Source organism: Macrobrachium rosenbergii, chromosome 37, assembly GCF_040412425.1.
Source record: "Macrobrachium rosenbergii isolate ZJJX-2024 chromosome 37, ASM4041242v1, whole genome shotgun sequence".
Lineage (NCBI taxonomy): Eukaryota > Metazoa > Arthropoda > Malacostraca > Decapoda > Palaemonidae > Macrobrachium > Macrobrachium rosenbergii.
In genome coordinates, this window is record NC_089777.1 from 29,729,037 (window position 1) to 29,747,361 (window position 18,325).

Sequence of the window (18,325 nt, forward strand, 5' to 3'; positions counted from 1 at the left end):
GTCTTATTCAACTGATTAATGAATTTATTGATATAATTATGGGAATTGGCGTAATATTAAGCAATGGCTTTCATTCCGGAAAAAATTGCAATAGTGACATTAAGTTCGTGATTCATTGTACGAACAGGAAAAGTAAGAGTCTTCCGTTTCGTCACGCTTAGTTCCCGCTTCGACTTCCCCCTGTCATTTTGCTTAGCAGACAGCTGAATCAGTTCTACATGGCCTTTGCAAAGGAACTGTATATATCGCTACGAGGGCTGATTATTCCTCACGTGATTTTGTGTACCGTTTAGTTTTCTGTTAAAGAAAACTACTATGCCGGCTTTGTCTGTCCGTCCGCACTTTTCTGTCCGCCTTCAGATCTTAAAAATTACTCAGGCTAGAGGGCTGCAAATTGGTACGTTGATCACCCACCCTCCAGTCATCAATCATACCAAATTGCAGCCCTCTAGCCTCAGTGGTTTTTATTTTATTTAAGGTTAAAGTTAGCCATAATCGTGCTTCTGGCAACGATATAGGCTAGGCCACCCGTGGGCCGTGGTTAAAGTTTCATGGGCCGAGGCTCATACAGCATTATACCGAGACCACCGAAAGATAGATCTGTTTTCTGTGACCTTGATTATACGCTGTAGCGGCTGTACAGAAAATTCGATTACGCGGAAGAGACTTCGGCGCATTTTTTACTTGTTTTATTTCTAACTACTTTTCTCGTGTAAATATTTAGTGTTTGCAGGATTTGTGTCATTAGTCATAATGCGTGTGTTCTCGCGTAAAGTTCTGCCTTATTTCTTCAGCATTCCTTTCGGCTGTATTGATATTTGTCATTCAAGCTCCTTTAGGTCAGGGAGAATTCTGAATGAATGTAAGGCTGTGAAGGCGTAACGAAGTTATCAAGTATCATAAGAGTAATTTCTCCCGGTCAAGATACTAGTTTCGACTTTCAAGATAATATTTTCTGGTCGCTTGATCGCTTCAATATCTTAACCTCTCTGTCCGCGAGTAACAAGCACAAGAGCAATTTTCTTTAATGTAGATTACTTTCAAATAAGTGGGAAAAAACTAATGTACATTGTAAGATTAGAATAAAAAATGGCAAATTATTAATTGTATATATTGTAGTAATTTGGTCATCGAACAATTACGCAACTTAATGAACCATACAGGGATATAATTATATCTCCCTTTCGAATTATTGACACCTCCACTTCACGGAAACCCTCCCCGCTGGGGGGGCGGGGGCTAAGTGCCACCAGTGCACCTCATGGGGTGCACTGAAGGCATTACTAAAGATTCTTTGCAGCGTCCCTTCGGCCCCTAGCTGCAACCCCTTTCATTCTTTTTACAGTACCTCCAGTCATATTATCTTTCTTCCGTCTTGCTATCCACACACTCCTAACAGTTATTTCATAGTGCGAGGTTTTCCTCCCGTTACACCTTTCAAACCTACATACTCTCAATTCCCTTTCCAGCGCTGAATGACCTCATAGGTCCCAGTGCTTGGGTTTTGTCCTAAACTATATTCCATTCCATTCACGGATCCCAGATATTCCTCTTGAAATTAGCAGACATTGCTAACTGTGAAGTGGTTATGTCTGCTTGGTATGTAATCGAGACGGGGGCAAAGGAATCACCTCATGCGACTTAATCTTACCAAGGTACGATTATTATCGTCCTTGCTTGCCGGCAAAGACCAGCGATTTCTCCTTTTTATGTGTGATAAGAACTGATGTATGACGGGAAGGGACATGGTGGTGGAATAAAATACGAAGCCAGAAGTGTATATACTACAACTGCTACTTCTGCTGTAACTTAGAAACCAATTCCTTGTGGTTTTATGGGCTTAACTTTCCGTGTGACGTGGTTGTGCAATAATAGTTGAAAGATACAGCTGTAGTTGAAAAAGTAACTTTGCAGCGTCCCTTCGGACCCTAGCTGCGACCCTTTTCATTCTTTTTACTGGACCTCCATTCATATTCTCTTTTTTTTTCATCTTACTTTCCGCCCTTTCCTAACAATTGTTTCGTAATGCGACTGCGAGGTTTTCCTCCTGTTACACTCTTCCAACCTTTCTACTTGCAATTTCCCTTTCAGCGTTGAATGACCTCATAGGTCCCAGCGCTTGGCCTTTGGCCAAAATTTTGTATTCCATTCCGCAATACATTAGCTATAGATTAGTTGTTACCTGTCGCAGTGAAAGTTGTAGTATCAGTTATGGGGAAAAGAGAGAATGTGTATAAATAAAATGCTAGACTGTTTAGTGCAAATATAGGCAAAGGAAAAGGATTGTACCCAGAGGGGACTCCGGCACCATGCTGTCTAGCCAATCCTCGAAGGCTCCTGTATTTTTTCACCAAGACGTAAAGGGAAGGATGTCAGTCTTATCACCGGTTGGAATTATTTATAAAAACTTTAAGAAATTCGTTCGTTAACAAGAGCCATAAATGATAACTTAATTTTTGGCCCAAACAAAAAATTTATTTAGAGGAAGAGTACGAGATAACTGTTCTTGTGTAAGTTTGGTGTGTACAGCATTTGCAGTTCCAGATAACATTCTCTCTCTCTCTCTCTCTCTCTCTCTCTCTCTCTCTCTCTCTCTCTCATCTCTCTCTCATTTACTTTCTACAAGTACTTGGTAATTTTAGAAACTATAAATACTTAAACCATTTCTATAAAACTGTTAATTCTCTGTAGTTTTGGAATCTTGAAAAGGGTGTAGAAAATACAGTAGAAATGAAAAAATACAGTAGAAATACACCTGTACATATTATCTGAAGAAGTACTTTCACTGCATTTTGCATTCATGGTCATAATTCCTTGTTTATTCCTGTGCTTTCACAGGCACTTGTCTTGCTGCAACTTTTAGGATGGGTCTTCTTGCCTGTGTTCATCGCGAGTGGGGTAAGTACCAATATGAACTAAGTTGCATGGCAGTTATTTTTTGTTTTCTAGTCATACATACCACGTATCTGAATAGTGATACATTTAATCGATGGCATTCTGACACCTGTGCTTTACAATATCTCTCTGATTTTGTGATTTGCTAAAGAAAAACAAAGCCTTTTTTTAATGTTATATTTGAGGCTTAAGGTTCTTCTCTTAGTATCGCTGTATCCCACTGCAGATTAGAGAATTATGTGATAATCCCAATTGCACGAGAATGCTGCTGCTTTGCTTTTTATTTAGATAAATGCTTGAATTACACGCAAGAATTTATGATTGCCGTGTAGTGAATGTTTGGTGAATGAAGCTTGCAGATGACGTACACTGAAGTACTCTTTCATATGATTCTTTAATGGCCTTTAATAGAGGAAGCAAATGATAACGTACTGTTATATTAATCGCTTGTAAATCATTGTCTCTTCAACCTAAAATGGTGATTGGTTTTGGTGGCATGATTCCCTTGATTAGGTTAATTGATTTTGTTGTAAATGAGTGATCCATTTAATGATAGCAAAGAAAATCATGTTCTTGATGTGCTGATATTAAAATTCGAAGAAAACATTTTATAGCAGATAAATGTATCTCTGGATGTTAATTTTGTGAATTTTTACGTTTACCATTACATTTAAGTGTTTTATCGCTGAAGTGTGTATTTTATTTTATATAAGGTTACAGATTGATTTTCTCTCCTGCTTTTCAAAGTCACTGAAACTGACTTTTCAAGATTTTCGATGAATTTTACCTTGTAAATTGAATCTGTGTGAGAAAATGTTTTCTAATGTTTTATTCAACTCTAATAAACGAGAATATTTATGAGTGTATTTCACTGTGGATGTAGACTGAATTTATTGCTTTTTTTAAAACATTGTCAATATTTTTTGGTCAGTTTGTTGGTATGAAATGTCTTGTTACTACTTGATAATATTAATGTACTGAAAAGATTTTGGATTGTAAAAATGATTGCCCTTGCTTTCGCTGTCTGCCTTCTCTAGCTTGTAAGGCGGTGAGAGAATGATCATCATTCAGTTAAATTTACAAAACCTAAAATCTGTACACTGTTTTAATCTGTTCTTATGAACTGTACATCCAGATTTAAATAGAAAAAAAAAATGTAAAAGATTTGTTACGACTGAGACAGAGTATGAATATGTAATGTTATAGTAAGGTACTTTCAAGTTTATATTCGATAAACTTATATAAGAATTAAATCACGTCACTGGTGTTCAAACGATGATACTGTCTTTGGATAATAATGTGTGGACATAGGTTGATAATTGTGATCTTTATAAGAACTATTGGTTCCATTGGAAACTTTAGGTTATTTGCCAGTGTAATACAATTTGGAAGGTTTAGAAATATTTAAGTCGTCTTTGTGGATGCTGTAGGAACAAATTTACATCTGGTTAATGGTTGTTATAAATTGTGATTAAGTGCAATTATAAACATGTCAAAACACAGGGTTAAGGATAAAGTGAAGTCCCTTCAAAACAAATTTTGGCATTGAATAATCAGCTTACTAGTTTGTTAATGCATTTGTAACAAAGAAGAATACTGTAGAAAACTAAATGTATCCCCTAAATTTCATAAGCTCTGGCCAGTGTGTCACTGTCTTCTTTTGAGTTTGTGGTTTATATTTCCAAATACAGCACAGTATTTATCAGATGATACTTTGTGGTTACCATATGCTTGAATGTGAAAACTTCATATTTCCAAATATAGAAGCTGTTTGTTAGCTTACTTTTATTGTATGCTTTTATATGGAAACGTCCACATAAAGGCATTTATAGTCAGCTCATGAGGTTTCCAAATCTGAAACACCAGTTCCAGCCATAGTACTCTGCACTGTGGTTTTGTCCATTTTATATATGTAGAAGACCACGAAAAGCATGGGTCAAGCTAACTTAATGGATTAAAAAAAACTATGTCATGTTTAATTGTACAATACTTCTCGTATGTGTTAACAAGTTGTTTATTAAACGGAGTTTGGTCAAGTTATTCATAAAATGCTCCTGACGGATTGATTGATTAGGAAACATGGGTGAGGCACGAATGAATATCTCGATTCCACAATTTCTATAAACTGTTGCAGTATCGGGAACATTTTGCCTCTTGTTGCTAATTTAGCTTCCTCAGTGATACTTGTTACATGGGTAACAGTTTGTAAATAAGCTTTTCTGAGTCTTCTATGCATTTTCTAGTTTAAACTCTTGCCACCACAAGAATTTAATACATATCGGTTTGATTCTGCTCATTGTTTTGTGTCATTCTAAAGTGCAGGAGGTTTGTGACCTGAGATCAGAAAGTTTTATTAATATTTCAGGATGTGGTATACCTTTTGCATGCCTGACTGCTGTCAGACAGTTTGTCCTCAGATTTTGAGAATATTGATGGCAAAATGTGACCAAAATAAGTGCCAGATACAGTACTTCACTATTGCTCACTTACTGTTGCATGGCTTTTAAATTTGCTGAACGAGCTACAGTATCCTTTTAGATGAATATTCCCCACTTTTTGCATATTGTATCCCTCTTTAGTAGCATGTATTATTGCATGGATACTTGACCAGCATGTTGGAATGCATGGAGGCAAAGGAGAATTGACCTGCATTGAAGCAGCCCTTGCTTGTGAAGGTAAATTAAAAGTTGTACTTTGCTTTGATACTTGCTAAATAAATGCTTCATAAAAGTCTCTAAAAGTTAGTTGATTGTTGCAACTTTATTGCATGTAATGTATGATTTATATTGATTGTATTTGAAAGAGTTTGTGACAGTTCCCATTTTTCAACAGGTGAATACACTTCCGGAGTACACAAAGAAGAGGTTTGGAGGACGTAGGATACAGACCTACTTGGCCGTTCTCTCCCTCATTCTTTACATCTTCACTAAAATATCAGTAAGTAGAAGTGTCTCCAAGTTTGAAGTTTTGGCACTGATGGGTTTTGTATGATAAACATCTCAAATTTTGCTACCCGACTAACAACTGTATAATCATTATAAATTTATGAGTTTCTCGTATATTTTTTTATCAAAATGGGTAATGCCCTTGTTATAGGTAATTTATGGTGATTCTGAGGATATGAATTGTAATATGTAAAACCAAAGACTCGAAGGACTGTTGCACATTCAGCCTTCCTGTTACCCACAGTGGTGGATGACCTGAAAGATCTAAGCCCAATTGTGATAAAAAAATGGATAATTAAGAGGATATGGATGAGTCCCCGGAAACCCCAATTTATAAAATTAGACAAACTGCCATGTCCTAAAGAAAAATTGTTAATTTGAGAGTAATATTCTTCAAATAAATTCTGGCTGAAAGAGACTGGTACTTCCAGATATTGGCATCCAAAATTCCTTGTGATAGTACCATGATTTTATAACTCCAACCTTCTCAGACATTTTTATAAAATTCAAAAATACTTGCATTAGCCAAAATGCAAGTGTTTTTTTAACCTGGTTCCTGATATCATGCATACATAAAAAAAAAAACAGGAAATACTTTTCTTGATAACCTCGGTCTGTTGAAAGCACTTTCTGATGACTGGGACTTAAAAAAGGAAGTCTTCCTTACTCCAGGCTTGAGAGGCAAGAGAAGGAATGGAGAAAAAAATTTAAGAACTGTCTTAAAATCTCCATTCTTCTATGTGATAAAATCTAAGAGGAACGAAGGACCAATGTAGTCCTTAATCTTAGTGAGTAACTACTCGAGGGGGTGCAGAGTTTGCTGACACAGTGAATGGGGTTGTTGGAGTGAGGTCCACAAAAGAGGTTTGCTTGTTCAGTTGGTTCACAAGCGATCATGCCAAACTTCTCGGCACCAGAGTAGATCCCAACAAGGCAGCTATTTCTTTTCTGGAGAGAAATAAGCACCTAAATCCAGAATTTGAAACTTTAAAATCTGGATTAAGTATGACAGATATCTCTTGGTGGCAGGAGGGACTTCGTTGTTTGTTTCTGAAGAAAGAGGTCAGTTGGGTCTCTTCTGTCACACCAGTTGCAAAAAGTCTTCTGTTTGGATTGGTAAAGTTTTGAGGTATGACTCTCGCATGGGTGTGATGACTTCTCCTGCCTCCATCATTGAAAATCTTCAGCCAATGAAGCCTTGCATGAGAACCACCAAGTATGAAAATTGACTATGATCAGGTTCTTATGGAACCTTCAGAAATTGGACCAGCTCCATAGTATCTCATGCTACCATGAAGTATACCCATAAGCAAGTGAAACTATACTCACCGAACAGTAGACTCTCTTTGGCACTGGGGAGGTAAGCCAATTCAATGTTGGTCCCAAGTCCAGATAACTAGGGAGGGTTAGAGTCAGGAAGGGCATCCATCCATAAAACACAGGGCAAAACCAATTATTAAATGAGTTGTTCAAGATAGAAACAGCTGGAGGAGGCTCAGTAAAAACAGCAAGCCTGACTAGGGATTAAGCCATGAATGTGGATGTATATCCTTTTATGATTATATTCATTAGGCCTTTTGTCTAACTGCCAAAATTATTTTGCAGGTCAACTTGTACTCTGGAGCTATTTTTATCCAGCAAGCGTTGAAAGTACAAAATCTGTATTGGTCAGTTATTTTCCTTCTTGTAATGACTGCCATCTGTACTTTGGTGGGAGGTCTTGCAGCAGTTATTTACACAGACACCCTCCAATTCTTCATTATGATTGGGGGATCACTATTTGTCATGGCAAAAGGCAAGTGTTTAAGGATTTTTGTATTTGATTTGAAATATATATGTATATTGCATCAAATTTAGCATAATTTTTGTCTTTCAGTTCCAGTTTAGAGACGAAGGAATATAGATATATCTTGAGTATTTAAGGAACTTTTTGTGTAATTGTTTACTGAAGAAATAATGTAAAAAGATAAGTATCATAGGTTAAAAAGTTTCCTTTATGTAGAGTATTTGCTGGGTAATATCCAAATCTTACATTATTTCATCTTGAAGGAGAAAGTTTCATTTAATGAGAATTGAGAAACGTTTAAAAAAATTAATTTTATTGTGCATTTAAAACTGGGTGAAAATTCAGCCTTTCTAGTTGCACAATGTTTTTGGAAGGCTTATCATAAAGCTAGTGAATCTTCTACCACGAAGCTAAAAGAATTGTAAGCAGTATTTTTTGTTCTCTGAGTGGGGTGCATAACTGTTTGGCACTACTTGGGACTGGTCATGATGTAGTTTTTGTAAATATTGTTTAAGTATTTTTAATGACTGGTGTGACTTTGACCAAAGTAGAAAAGTTTTGTTCCATTACATGAAATAAATCCGAGTTTGGGTATGCTATGTGCACTATTAGACCAGTTTCCAGAAAACATCTGTAATTTTATTTTTCATGAAGTTAAAAGATTTTTAGGAGAAGATTAGTTTGACTAACATCTCAGTAAGTTTGAAGGCTAATACAATATTTGTCATTTTGACTTCTATGGAGTGAATTTCATAAGTACTTTTAGTAAATTTGAATATCTTAATAGGCCTCAAGGCCATTATTTTCTGGCCATCATTAAATGTGTTATTTACTCATCTTAGGTCTTAAACAAGTTGGTGGTTATTCTGAACTCCAGACAAAGTACCTCGCAGCAATTCCAGACAAATTGGTTGAGAATTCTACTTGTGGACTTCCAAGGATTGATTCTTGGAGAATGTTGAGAGATGCAGACCCTTCTACCAGTGATATGCCCTGGCCTGCTTTTCTTACAGGTCAGATGCCTGCGTCAATCTGGTACTGGTGCACGGATCAGGTAAGGTTACATTTTAAGAATTTTTAAGTTGAATTTCTGATGTGTATGGTTTAAATCAGACAGTATGGTACAGGTATAAGATGTTCTTGTTTGTTGTTGGAGATCCAGCACTTGGGTTAAATCATCACAGCATGCATGAAGGTTTGCAGCCATGTGGCTAAAAAGTAACTGATACTTTAAAGTGTCTGTACATATCAGGATTCTCATTTATATTTATTTGTTCAGTAATTTTAAGCTTTCCCTTGTAGGAAGGATCTTACGAGGTATAGATAGTTTGCAAAAGTATTAGTACTATATTTGTCGACAAAAAAATCTTTTAATCAAGCAAAATTGTAACTAACATCAGGATTTACATAAATTATACAAATCCATTGTAAAGCTTTTGGGCATCATGTATATTTCCCAACATCAGGGTTAGTGATCTGTTCAAAAATGTAATATAAATGAACAGTCAGTGTGAGTAAAATTATGCAGATTTAATAGGAGTAAAAGTTATATGACAGTTACGACCCAATAATGGGAAGCATAAAGCTTATAATAGGTAAAAGAAGCATAAGTAAAGACAAGGAATTTAACCAAGGCATAAAAATTATGGATTAATATTTTGGTCATGACCAAAATGTGACAGTGAAGGTAAACCAAAATGAGAAAGTGATTAAACAAAAATATCTGAGAAATAAGACAAAAACTATAACACACCCAAAAGAATATACAGACATTATGTATGAATGTGATGCACATACTGTCTGTGCCTGTGGTCATATGTGGGGGGATACATTAGGGATGAAGACTTGAGAGAATGTAAGTACTGTAGTTGAATTAAATTTAGAGAATGTTAATAGAACTATAGTCTGGTTCTTAAGCAAAATTGATACTGTAATTGTTTAAAACACAGATGGGATCTTAAATCCATTTAGTATTTTTGGAAGAATCCTAAAATCTTAAGTAATGATGACAAGACTGCAATCAGTCGTAGTTATGTGATGACTGACACCCCTATGAGAGTCAGGGCAAACCTTGTGGGGATGCCTGTTCTTTACATTTGAGTGTGAGTATAGACCCCTTGAAATATGAGTGTAAAGTAAAGATAGACATAAGTAGTTGCTGCTTTTATTCAGTGTAATTATTAAGAAATTATTCCTCTAGCCTTTCAGCTTATACTTTGGAACAATACTTTGTTTGTTGATTGCTGAATGCAGTGTCTGATCCAGTAAGGGGGATAACCTGACTTATAAAGTTCATACTCCCCAGACTCCCAGGCTCCTTGATTTTTGGGTGGGGGACATCAGATATCAACTAGCTAGATCTTGCCCCCATAACTCAACCCTGTGTAGTTGCTCATTACTAAAAGGCTTTCTTACCTTCTACTTATCTTTTTTCACTTAGTATGCCATTGAACAATACTTTAAATATGGTCCCCAGTGTTGGATCGAGTCTTGACTGAGGGTTAAGAGTATACCTAGGTGGATCTTGTAAGGCATAGGGTATATGTAAGTTAGGGCCCTGCTGGATGTTTGGGATCCATCCTGGATGATTTTGATTAGAACTACAGGTATAGATCTATTCCTCATCCCCATCCAACTTTCCCACAAGAAACACCTGAAAAGTGTAGTGAACGTACTCTGAGACAAAGTAATCATAACAAGAAAGGAGGAAACTGAACCACATTAAACCCAGTTCTGGTATATTTTCACAGCCTGTTTGGAGCAAAAAATTAGTTTAGACTACTTGTATTGTGCTTAAGAGAACAAATTGCTCAGTTAATATGTAAACACAAGACCCAAAACTAAAAAGAATTTGTACTTTTCTTTTCAAACTGTAAAAGAAATCAGTGGTATAAATGTTAAAGTAACAAAACATGGCCTTAAAATATTTAAAATAACGGATAAAGAAGATTGCAATTGTACATTCAGTATTTTCAAGATGAAATTCTTTAGACAGAGCATACTGCAGAAGTAATCCTTTACCAAAACCTTTAGAAAGTAATTAGGCCCAAAAAAACATAATTGCAGATCATATCACAGACTGGCTGTACACCAACTTCAGATGTATAAAATATGGTTTTAACCACCATACAAGATATGAGTGAACTTGGTCAAGACAAAATGATGAGGAAAGAAGTTTTCTAGTTGTTTTATTGTGCAGTAGTTGGCAGAGCAAGTTGATAGATGTAATGGTAAAAAGAGAAGTAGCTGAAGGTATACTTGATGCTTATTTGGTTGAAAAGAAAGTCAAGATAGATAAAAGTGAAAGTTAGAGAGGAGGAGCTGACAGTGTGACTGAAAACTAAATTAAAGGCTAATTGAGCCTGATGATAAGGAAGTGGAAACATTTAAAGAGAAAATTTATGACAATTTGGCTAGGGAAAGATGAGGGGGGAGTAATATGTGGAATTCAATAATGTAGTCATATGGAAAACAGGGAGTGGTTGTGGTTATAGGAGGCTAGGGAGAGGGAATAAAAGGCACTAAGGAGGGAAATGATGAAATGTTGGGTTTAGTAAAGGTAGAAGAGATTGACGTTAATTGCATTACAGAAGAGAACGTACCGTATAGGGATGCAGGAAGATAGTGAGGTTAGCCAAAAAGAGAGTGAGAAAAAAATTGGCAAGCAATAAAAATAGAATTGGAAAGATGAGCAAGAAATTGAGGGAGGAAGTGATGTTCTAAAAGGAAGTCAGTGAATAGAAAGGATAATGAACGCGTGGATCTCAAAATAGAAATATGTTGGAATGGAATGCAGCCTTTAGTCAGTGGAATGAGTTTTAAATAGGTTAATGATATAAGAGCTTAATTATATAAAAGTGGTTAGTTTAAGTTTGAGAATGCTTGTGTAAATGACTTTTAAAGACATAAAGATGGCAATTAAGACTAAAGAATGGAAAGACAGAGGAATTGATGAGAGGCTGTGGTACAATGGTGAGATTGCAATTGCAAGATGGCCAGGATTTGTAAAGTATGCCTGATTGGGTAAAGGTCCTGAAGGAATGGGTAAGAAGTGTAATTGCTCCAGTGCAAAGGGGTAAAGGTGACAGAGGGACTGTGAGAATTGTAGAGGCATAACAATACCCAATGTACCAGGGAATACATGTGGTTGGATTTTGATAGATAAAGCAAGACGAGTGATAGAGGAGGAATGGCATCTGTTTCAGCAGTGAAGATCTTATGTTTCTTGTTTTGAACCTGGTATGTGAGAAGTTTGGAAGTTCAGGGAAAAAGCTGTACATGGTATATGTAGAACTAGAAGATTAATAAGTGTGAGTGCTTAAAATTTGTCACTATGAAATTATACATCAGGGTTATGTAGTCATGGTTACCAGATGTAAGTAATCTACAGTTACAGATATGGTATTTTAATGCATGCAAAAGGTTTCAACCCTTAGGCCACAGAGTTCATTGGTAACCTCAAGCCAATGAATTCTCTGTTGGACCCTGTGTTCCAATTAGGTATTTTTGTGGTTTCTGCAGCAGCTTGATCCTCCCACCTAAATCTTGATTTCTTGTAAATGGTATGTTTGTTAGTTAAACAAATTGATATTTTTAGAATGAAATATTTTGAATACAGATGCAGTATTTACATTTCTATTCCCTTCTCCCAGTCATGCTCATTTCTCACTCTTATACATGTAGACTACACAAAAAGTGATAATCATGCCTAGCTGGAATTCAAGGTCCATGAATTTGCACAAACATAAATGAGTTTTGTATTAAAAATGAGTATTTTTTTTATTTGGTTTCATTGGGGGTTAGACATTTAAAAAATATAAATCTTAGCAAGAAGTACAGGCAAATACCCAGTCATCAGCTACAGCACACATTTACATAACACTGATAATCTACTCAGTAATTGAGTTCATTCCCGTATCATCTCATCTAAGCCACTTAAAATATGTATGTGAAGCCAGAAAACACATGCCCCACACACTTCATGTATCATCTTGGAAAGTGTTTGAGAAAAAAACTATAGATATTGAAGCCTTTCACTGCATACCTCTGTAATCTAAATATATGGCATTTTCAGTATTTTCCAAGTATTTTGGTGGGATTAATATATCTATTTTACATGTTTGTAGAATATTTTACATGTTTGTAGAATATATTTATTTTACATGTTTGTAGTCCATCTGATGAATTATTAACTAGTGTTTGTTAATATTTTTAGATGATGGTTCAGCGTGTGATGGCGGCTCGCAGTCTTTCCCATGCACAAGGGGGTACACTTTTTGCAGGATATGCAAAGCTTTTGCCTTTATTTATGGTAGTTATTCCAGGTAAGATAATTGCAGTTAGTTTTGTTGTTAGATAATTCCAATTATTTTCTTATTCCCTTAGTACAGTAGCACGATTGTTCAGTGACAAGGCATAGTTCCTGTAGTGGTTGATGTGGTTAGGGGACATGTAGTTTTAATTCATTGATGTATATATTTTGAACTTGATTCATGTCAGAACATGATTACTGTAATTCCATACTAGCTGTAGAATTTCCACCAGATGCTAAGGTGCCTCTCATGTTGATCATTTCATCAGAGAAATTCCAAAATTCCAGTGGTGTTAAATTCCCTAGGTTTTACATTCTATGCGAACTGAAAGAAATTGTTACTCAGGTAAGCACATCATCATTAGTTTTATTTTGATTATTGATCTGTGAAGATGATTACAAACAAGCTTTGATACTTCAGACTTATAATAAAAGCATAAACAAAATGGGAATGCTGGGATGTTTGGACATGGCAGCAAGAGACAAAGATGTTTAAAGAAGGAAACAAGAAGAAAATGCAATGGAAATTCCTAAACATTTTCACCATTAAGTGTTGTGTTTTGCCAATTACTAAACTAGACAAAATTTTATATAGCAATAGTATTTTATTTCAGAATTAAATTTTGCTGATTATCTTAATACTTATTTTCCATGCAAGAAGCTTGTGATTAAACTGGTTGGAGCCCAAGAAAATTTAAAGAAAACAAGATGGATTGCCTTTTAAACTTTTCTGAAATACAGTGTGTAATTGGATGTATCCCTGTAATTTCTGAAGTATTAGTGAGCACAACTCAGAATCCCTGATTGACTTTTTTAATATTGGACAAATAATCCATCTGTTTTATTTTGATGCTGACAACCGTATCTAGCCCAAACTTGAAGAAAAATGGAAAAATTTGGATGTAAAAAGTAGGTTTTAACAGCCACAGGAAGTAATGGACCTGCCTCTTGAAGGATGGGTGATTATAAGTTTTCAGGAAAAATAATCAAGAGCTCCAAAGCTAGGCAGTCTTGAAAGTGACCAAACCTTACAGTTAAAGATTATTGATTTTCCACTGAGTAAATGTGGGAAAACATGAGCTCAGAGGAACAGCACCATAAGACAGAGCTTTACTAAGGTAGCGCTGTCAGTGCATATCGCATGTGGCATTGTAGGCATTACTAAAGGCTGTTTACAATGTCCCCTCAGTACCCAACTGTGCCCACTTTTTAGCAATTTACTTCACGTCTATTCCGCTTCCTTTCTTCGATCTTGCTGTCCAGCCTCTCCAACTTCTTATGTTCACTGTCTAAAGCACTGAATGACCAAAAGTGCCTCAGTGCTTGCCTTTATAGCCAAATATTCATAAAGCAATCAAATAAGCTTGAGTAGGATGTCAAGAACAGGTAGCCTGGATGATATTGATAGTGGAAGAAAACTGCTGGTGACAGAACAGAAGTACATTTAGGTCACACTGCCAGCAATAGAAAATGGGGATTTGCCATTAACAATGTCCAATGTGAAGTAGTTACACTGAAACCTAGAAATAAGTTCAAAGATAAAAAGAGTAAAGCCACAAACACCAAGGAGTGAATACTATAAGGAAATCAGGGACTTTTAAAAAACCTCAAATAGCAATCACTAAAAGTGAAAGAGGGCGGCTTGAACTCCTAAGATAAAAAAGCACTGGAAATAAGTTAAGTTTTTATTTTATGTGCCCAGTAGAATAGAAAAGAAGTTGTTGTATTATACTGTTTGACTTCGTGTCTTGTCATTTCCCATTGTAAAGAACTGTTATGAATATTCTCACTGATATCACAATTAATACTGTAGTAGGTAAAGACCTCTGGTAGTTTGTTGTGCAGTTTTAGCAATCCTAAAGATATTTTCTTTTTTGCAGGGATGATATCACGTGTGTTGTATCCTAATGAAGTTGGATGCGTTGATCCAGAAGAATGCTTGAAATTTTGTGGGTCTCCTACCTCATGCTCTAATTCTGCTTACCCAAAACTTGTCTTTGAGTTTTTACCAAGTGGTGTGCGTGGGATCATGCTGTCAGTAATGCTTTCAGCCCTGATGAGTGACCTGACATCTATCTTTAATTCTGCATCCACCTTATTTACAATGGATATTTGGTCACTGTTTCATCCAAAAAGTTCAACAAGAGAGAAATTGATGGTTGGAAGGTAAGGAATATTTTTTAATTGAGGATATCACAAAGGTAGTTGGATGTCATTGAAACTCTGTAATATATTAAAATCTAGATTTGCTTGTTAAGCATAGATAATATGTTATGGGTTTTCCTTGCTCATCGTTGTCTTGCATAAACTTGTTTTCAGATTTAGTGATTATATGTAGACTGAAGAATCCAGTAATACTGTATGAGTTTGCACCTCTTTTATTTTGTAGATGGCAAGGGCTTTCAAACTGGGTATAATCCAAATTATTTGCTCTGCAGTTAAGGGTAAGACATCCACATCATGGCCAGAAGTTAGTATTGGGGAAGAAAGGTTTTTAAACCAAGACGACCACCAGTTGTATGAAGAGAGAAGAATCTTCCAGGTCACAGTGACTATCTCTTTTGTCCCTCTTGATACCATCTGTCAACCTCTTACTTTGCACCACATTCTTGACTGGTGAATACTATATAATAGTTCCATTTTCCTTACTAACCTTAAAATAAATTTCCCTTTTCAAATCTTCTTTTAAAGATTGAGAACAGTTCTTAAGCACCTAAATCTTGAAAAAAACTTATGCATACATATCAGAGAAAAACTACCATTAAAGGTATTTACATACTGTAGATATAGTACATATATTTGGAATGTAGAAAATGTTTCATTACATTAATATAGGCTATGTGCTTCAAAGGAAAGTTGTTCCTATGGGAATACAAACAATCATCTTTTATGTAGGAATGTTCTTCAGTATGCGAGCTGGAATTGGTTATTGAAACTTGGTAACAAGGGAGTTAACTTATGGTAGGAGGGTGAATTGGGGAGCCCCATTCACTTGCTGTCACTAGCACCTTTTCTTCAGTTGTTGTTAAGAGAGGCATCTTGCTCTGCTCCTGCCAAGTTGAAACTTCTATAATCATTTTTATTGTATGTAGGGTGCTTTTGTTTTTGTTCAACATTACTTAGAACACAAAGAGTGGACAACAAATGATGTAAAGTGCATAAGCCAGTATTTATCTACTTTATATCCTTGATGTTACTGTAACCATCGTAGGGTAGGCTACCAGTTAGTATTTGGTATTCAGTACAGGCTTTGCTCTTCCTGTGCTACTCCTTGAGGAGGGTATGACTCTTTGACAATTAAGTTGAAGAAATGCAGTAGTATATCTTTCTTCTCCTTTTTGTCAAGCTCAACTTATCTTCTTCCTCATCTTCTGCCTCTTCTTTTTCCATGGGAAGAGGAAGAAGAGATCTCAGAAACCCCCTTATAAGAAGTTCCATCAGACTTCAAATGAGTGCCTTCTTTCCTTCCTTCAAGGGTGGTGATGGCATTCCCTCAACTAGGAGCTAGGACATTTGCTGTAGGTGGGGTTGACACAGGGTTCTTTGAGCAAGGTCATGAAATAGTGTCTCCCCGTTTAATTCAGAGACATGAAGGCTGTCCTGGATTCTACCCCTGTTCATACTTGCTTCCTGCCTTGGCATGTCTTCTACTATAGCTGAGGAAAGTAAGACTCGTGGATGGAGTAGGATGAAGAAATGCAAGCATATATGGTCTTCTTCCTCCTCCTCGTCATTAAACTCTTCCTTGTCTTTTTGTCCTTCTTTTTTCTGTGGTAAGAAGAGGAGGGGGTCTTGGAAGTTCTCTCTGGATGTGCTTGTGAACCATTTTCGCCCTGTATACCTTTTAAAGCATGAGGGCTTTCTCAGATTTGTCACCTGTCCATACCTCTGCTGAGGTGTGTAAAGAGTCAGCACTGCCTTTGCACAACAGAAAGAGAGTTCCATGTGCAAAAGGTGTGCTGGTATATGATAGCGCTGGGTAGTGCTGACTTTTCTGTGTATGATTGTGCAAACTTTCATATGGTGTTTAATGTGTCAAGAGCTAAAGTATGCATACTTGATCCCCAGATCATGTGTAGGCAACAAAGGGTTCGCGCTCGGAAGGTCGTTGCATTTTGATTCATAATTACAGTGGACCCTGCCTATTCTCGGTTCCAGATTCGTGGCTTCACCTATTCCCAGGTTTCTCTGTGGTACATATATACTGTACACATTATTCAAGAAAAATGTGCCTATTCACGGTATTTTTCATAGAAAAATGTTCACAAATTGCAGTACTGTATTTTCATATCATTTTTGTGACTAAATGCACTTTTTTGATAAAACTTTTAAAATATTCAGGTATAAGCATTTTTAGAGGGTGTTTTGGTGTTTTGAACTATCAAAATACTGTGGGCAGTTACAGGCATTTTTAGATGGGTGTCAAGTATTTGCAGATTTTAGCTATTCTTGGGGGTTATTGGTACGCATCCCCTGTGAATACCAGGGGTCGACTGCATCATGGTGAACTGCATGCATGTGATGTTCAGTCACTAGGGTGTCTGGTTCGTCCAAGATTACATTAGCACACGTGAGCGCTTAATATTTAGCTTCCAGTCCAGTTTTGACTGATCATAGGAAAGGTTACAGGAATGTGGACTATGGTTTTGAGCAGTTTTACTTGACCTCAAATTAAGTGTTTGGTGCTGCTAGATCTGATTATTCTTGCCTTGAGTCCAAGAATGCTCACCATGGCAGACTGGTGTGTCAGACTCTCTTTGGGGAGAGGATCCAACTTATGCATGGGGAATTTAGAACCTGAGGGTTCTTCTTCAGAATCTTGTTAGGCGGAGTTAGAACAGAGAGCTTTGTTGGCTCATTGTGAGCTTAATCTCAGGGACGGAAACACACTCCCTATGTTGAGCCCATGTCATTGAAAGAGCACACTCCAGGGTGCACTCAGGAGGTGAAGCAGTGAGAGTGACTGTTGTAGTTGCTGCTTGCTCTTGGTGTCTTAGTTCAGGTTAACAGCCTGATATACAGATCAAAAGGTTCCCTGCTGGCCTGGAGATGAAACATGCTGCTTTTATACTGTTGACCCAGGAAAGTATGGAGAATTTCTGAGACTACTCCCCTGCTGTTAGACTTGGTTTTTTTGCTCACCGGTGAGCAACCATCCCATGGAAAGACTTCTACAGGAAGGCACATCCTTCTTGGTAATGGAGTCATGAACCATGGTTGACCTCTGGTTGAACACGAATGCTGGCTTTGCCATCACTGGTGTCTCATGAGAGGATGAAAAGGCAAAGTTCAGGTGATTGCCAATGTAGAGAGGTGAGGCTTTGACTTTCCTTCCACATTAGAGTACCAACTTTGGGCTAGCTTTATTATGGAAAGATGTGACATTGT

At 36.7% G+C, this 18,325-nt stretch overlaps 1 protein-coding gene across 3 annotated transcripts in view; it reads left to right on the forward strand.

Annotated features, from left to right (window-relative positions):
- LOC136825441 (sodium/mannose cotransporter SLC5A10-like) overlaps nucleotides 1-18,325 on the forward strand; it is a 405,606-nt gene that overhangs the window by 318,701 nt on the left and 68,580 nt on the right. For 2 of the 3 annotated variants that reach the window (XM_067081888.1, XM_067081886.1), the window contains one exon: nucleotides 2,839-2,898. In XM_067081888.1, coding sequence (XP_066937989.1) covers nucleotides 2,839-2,898 — 60 coding nt within the window. Of the gene's footprint in view, nucleotides 1-2,838; nucleotides 2,899-5,727; nucleotides 5,833-7,445; nucleotides 7,636-8,468; nucleotides 8,681-12,841; nucleotides 12,951-14,817; nucleotides 15,104-18,325 lie in introns of all 3 variants that reach the window. The other variant, XM_067081887.1, reaches the window with a different exon arrangement.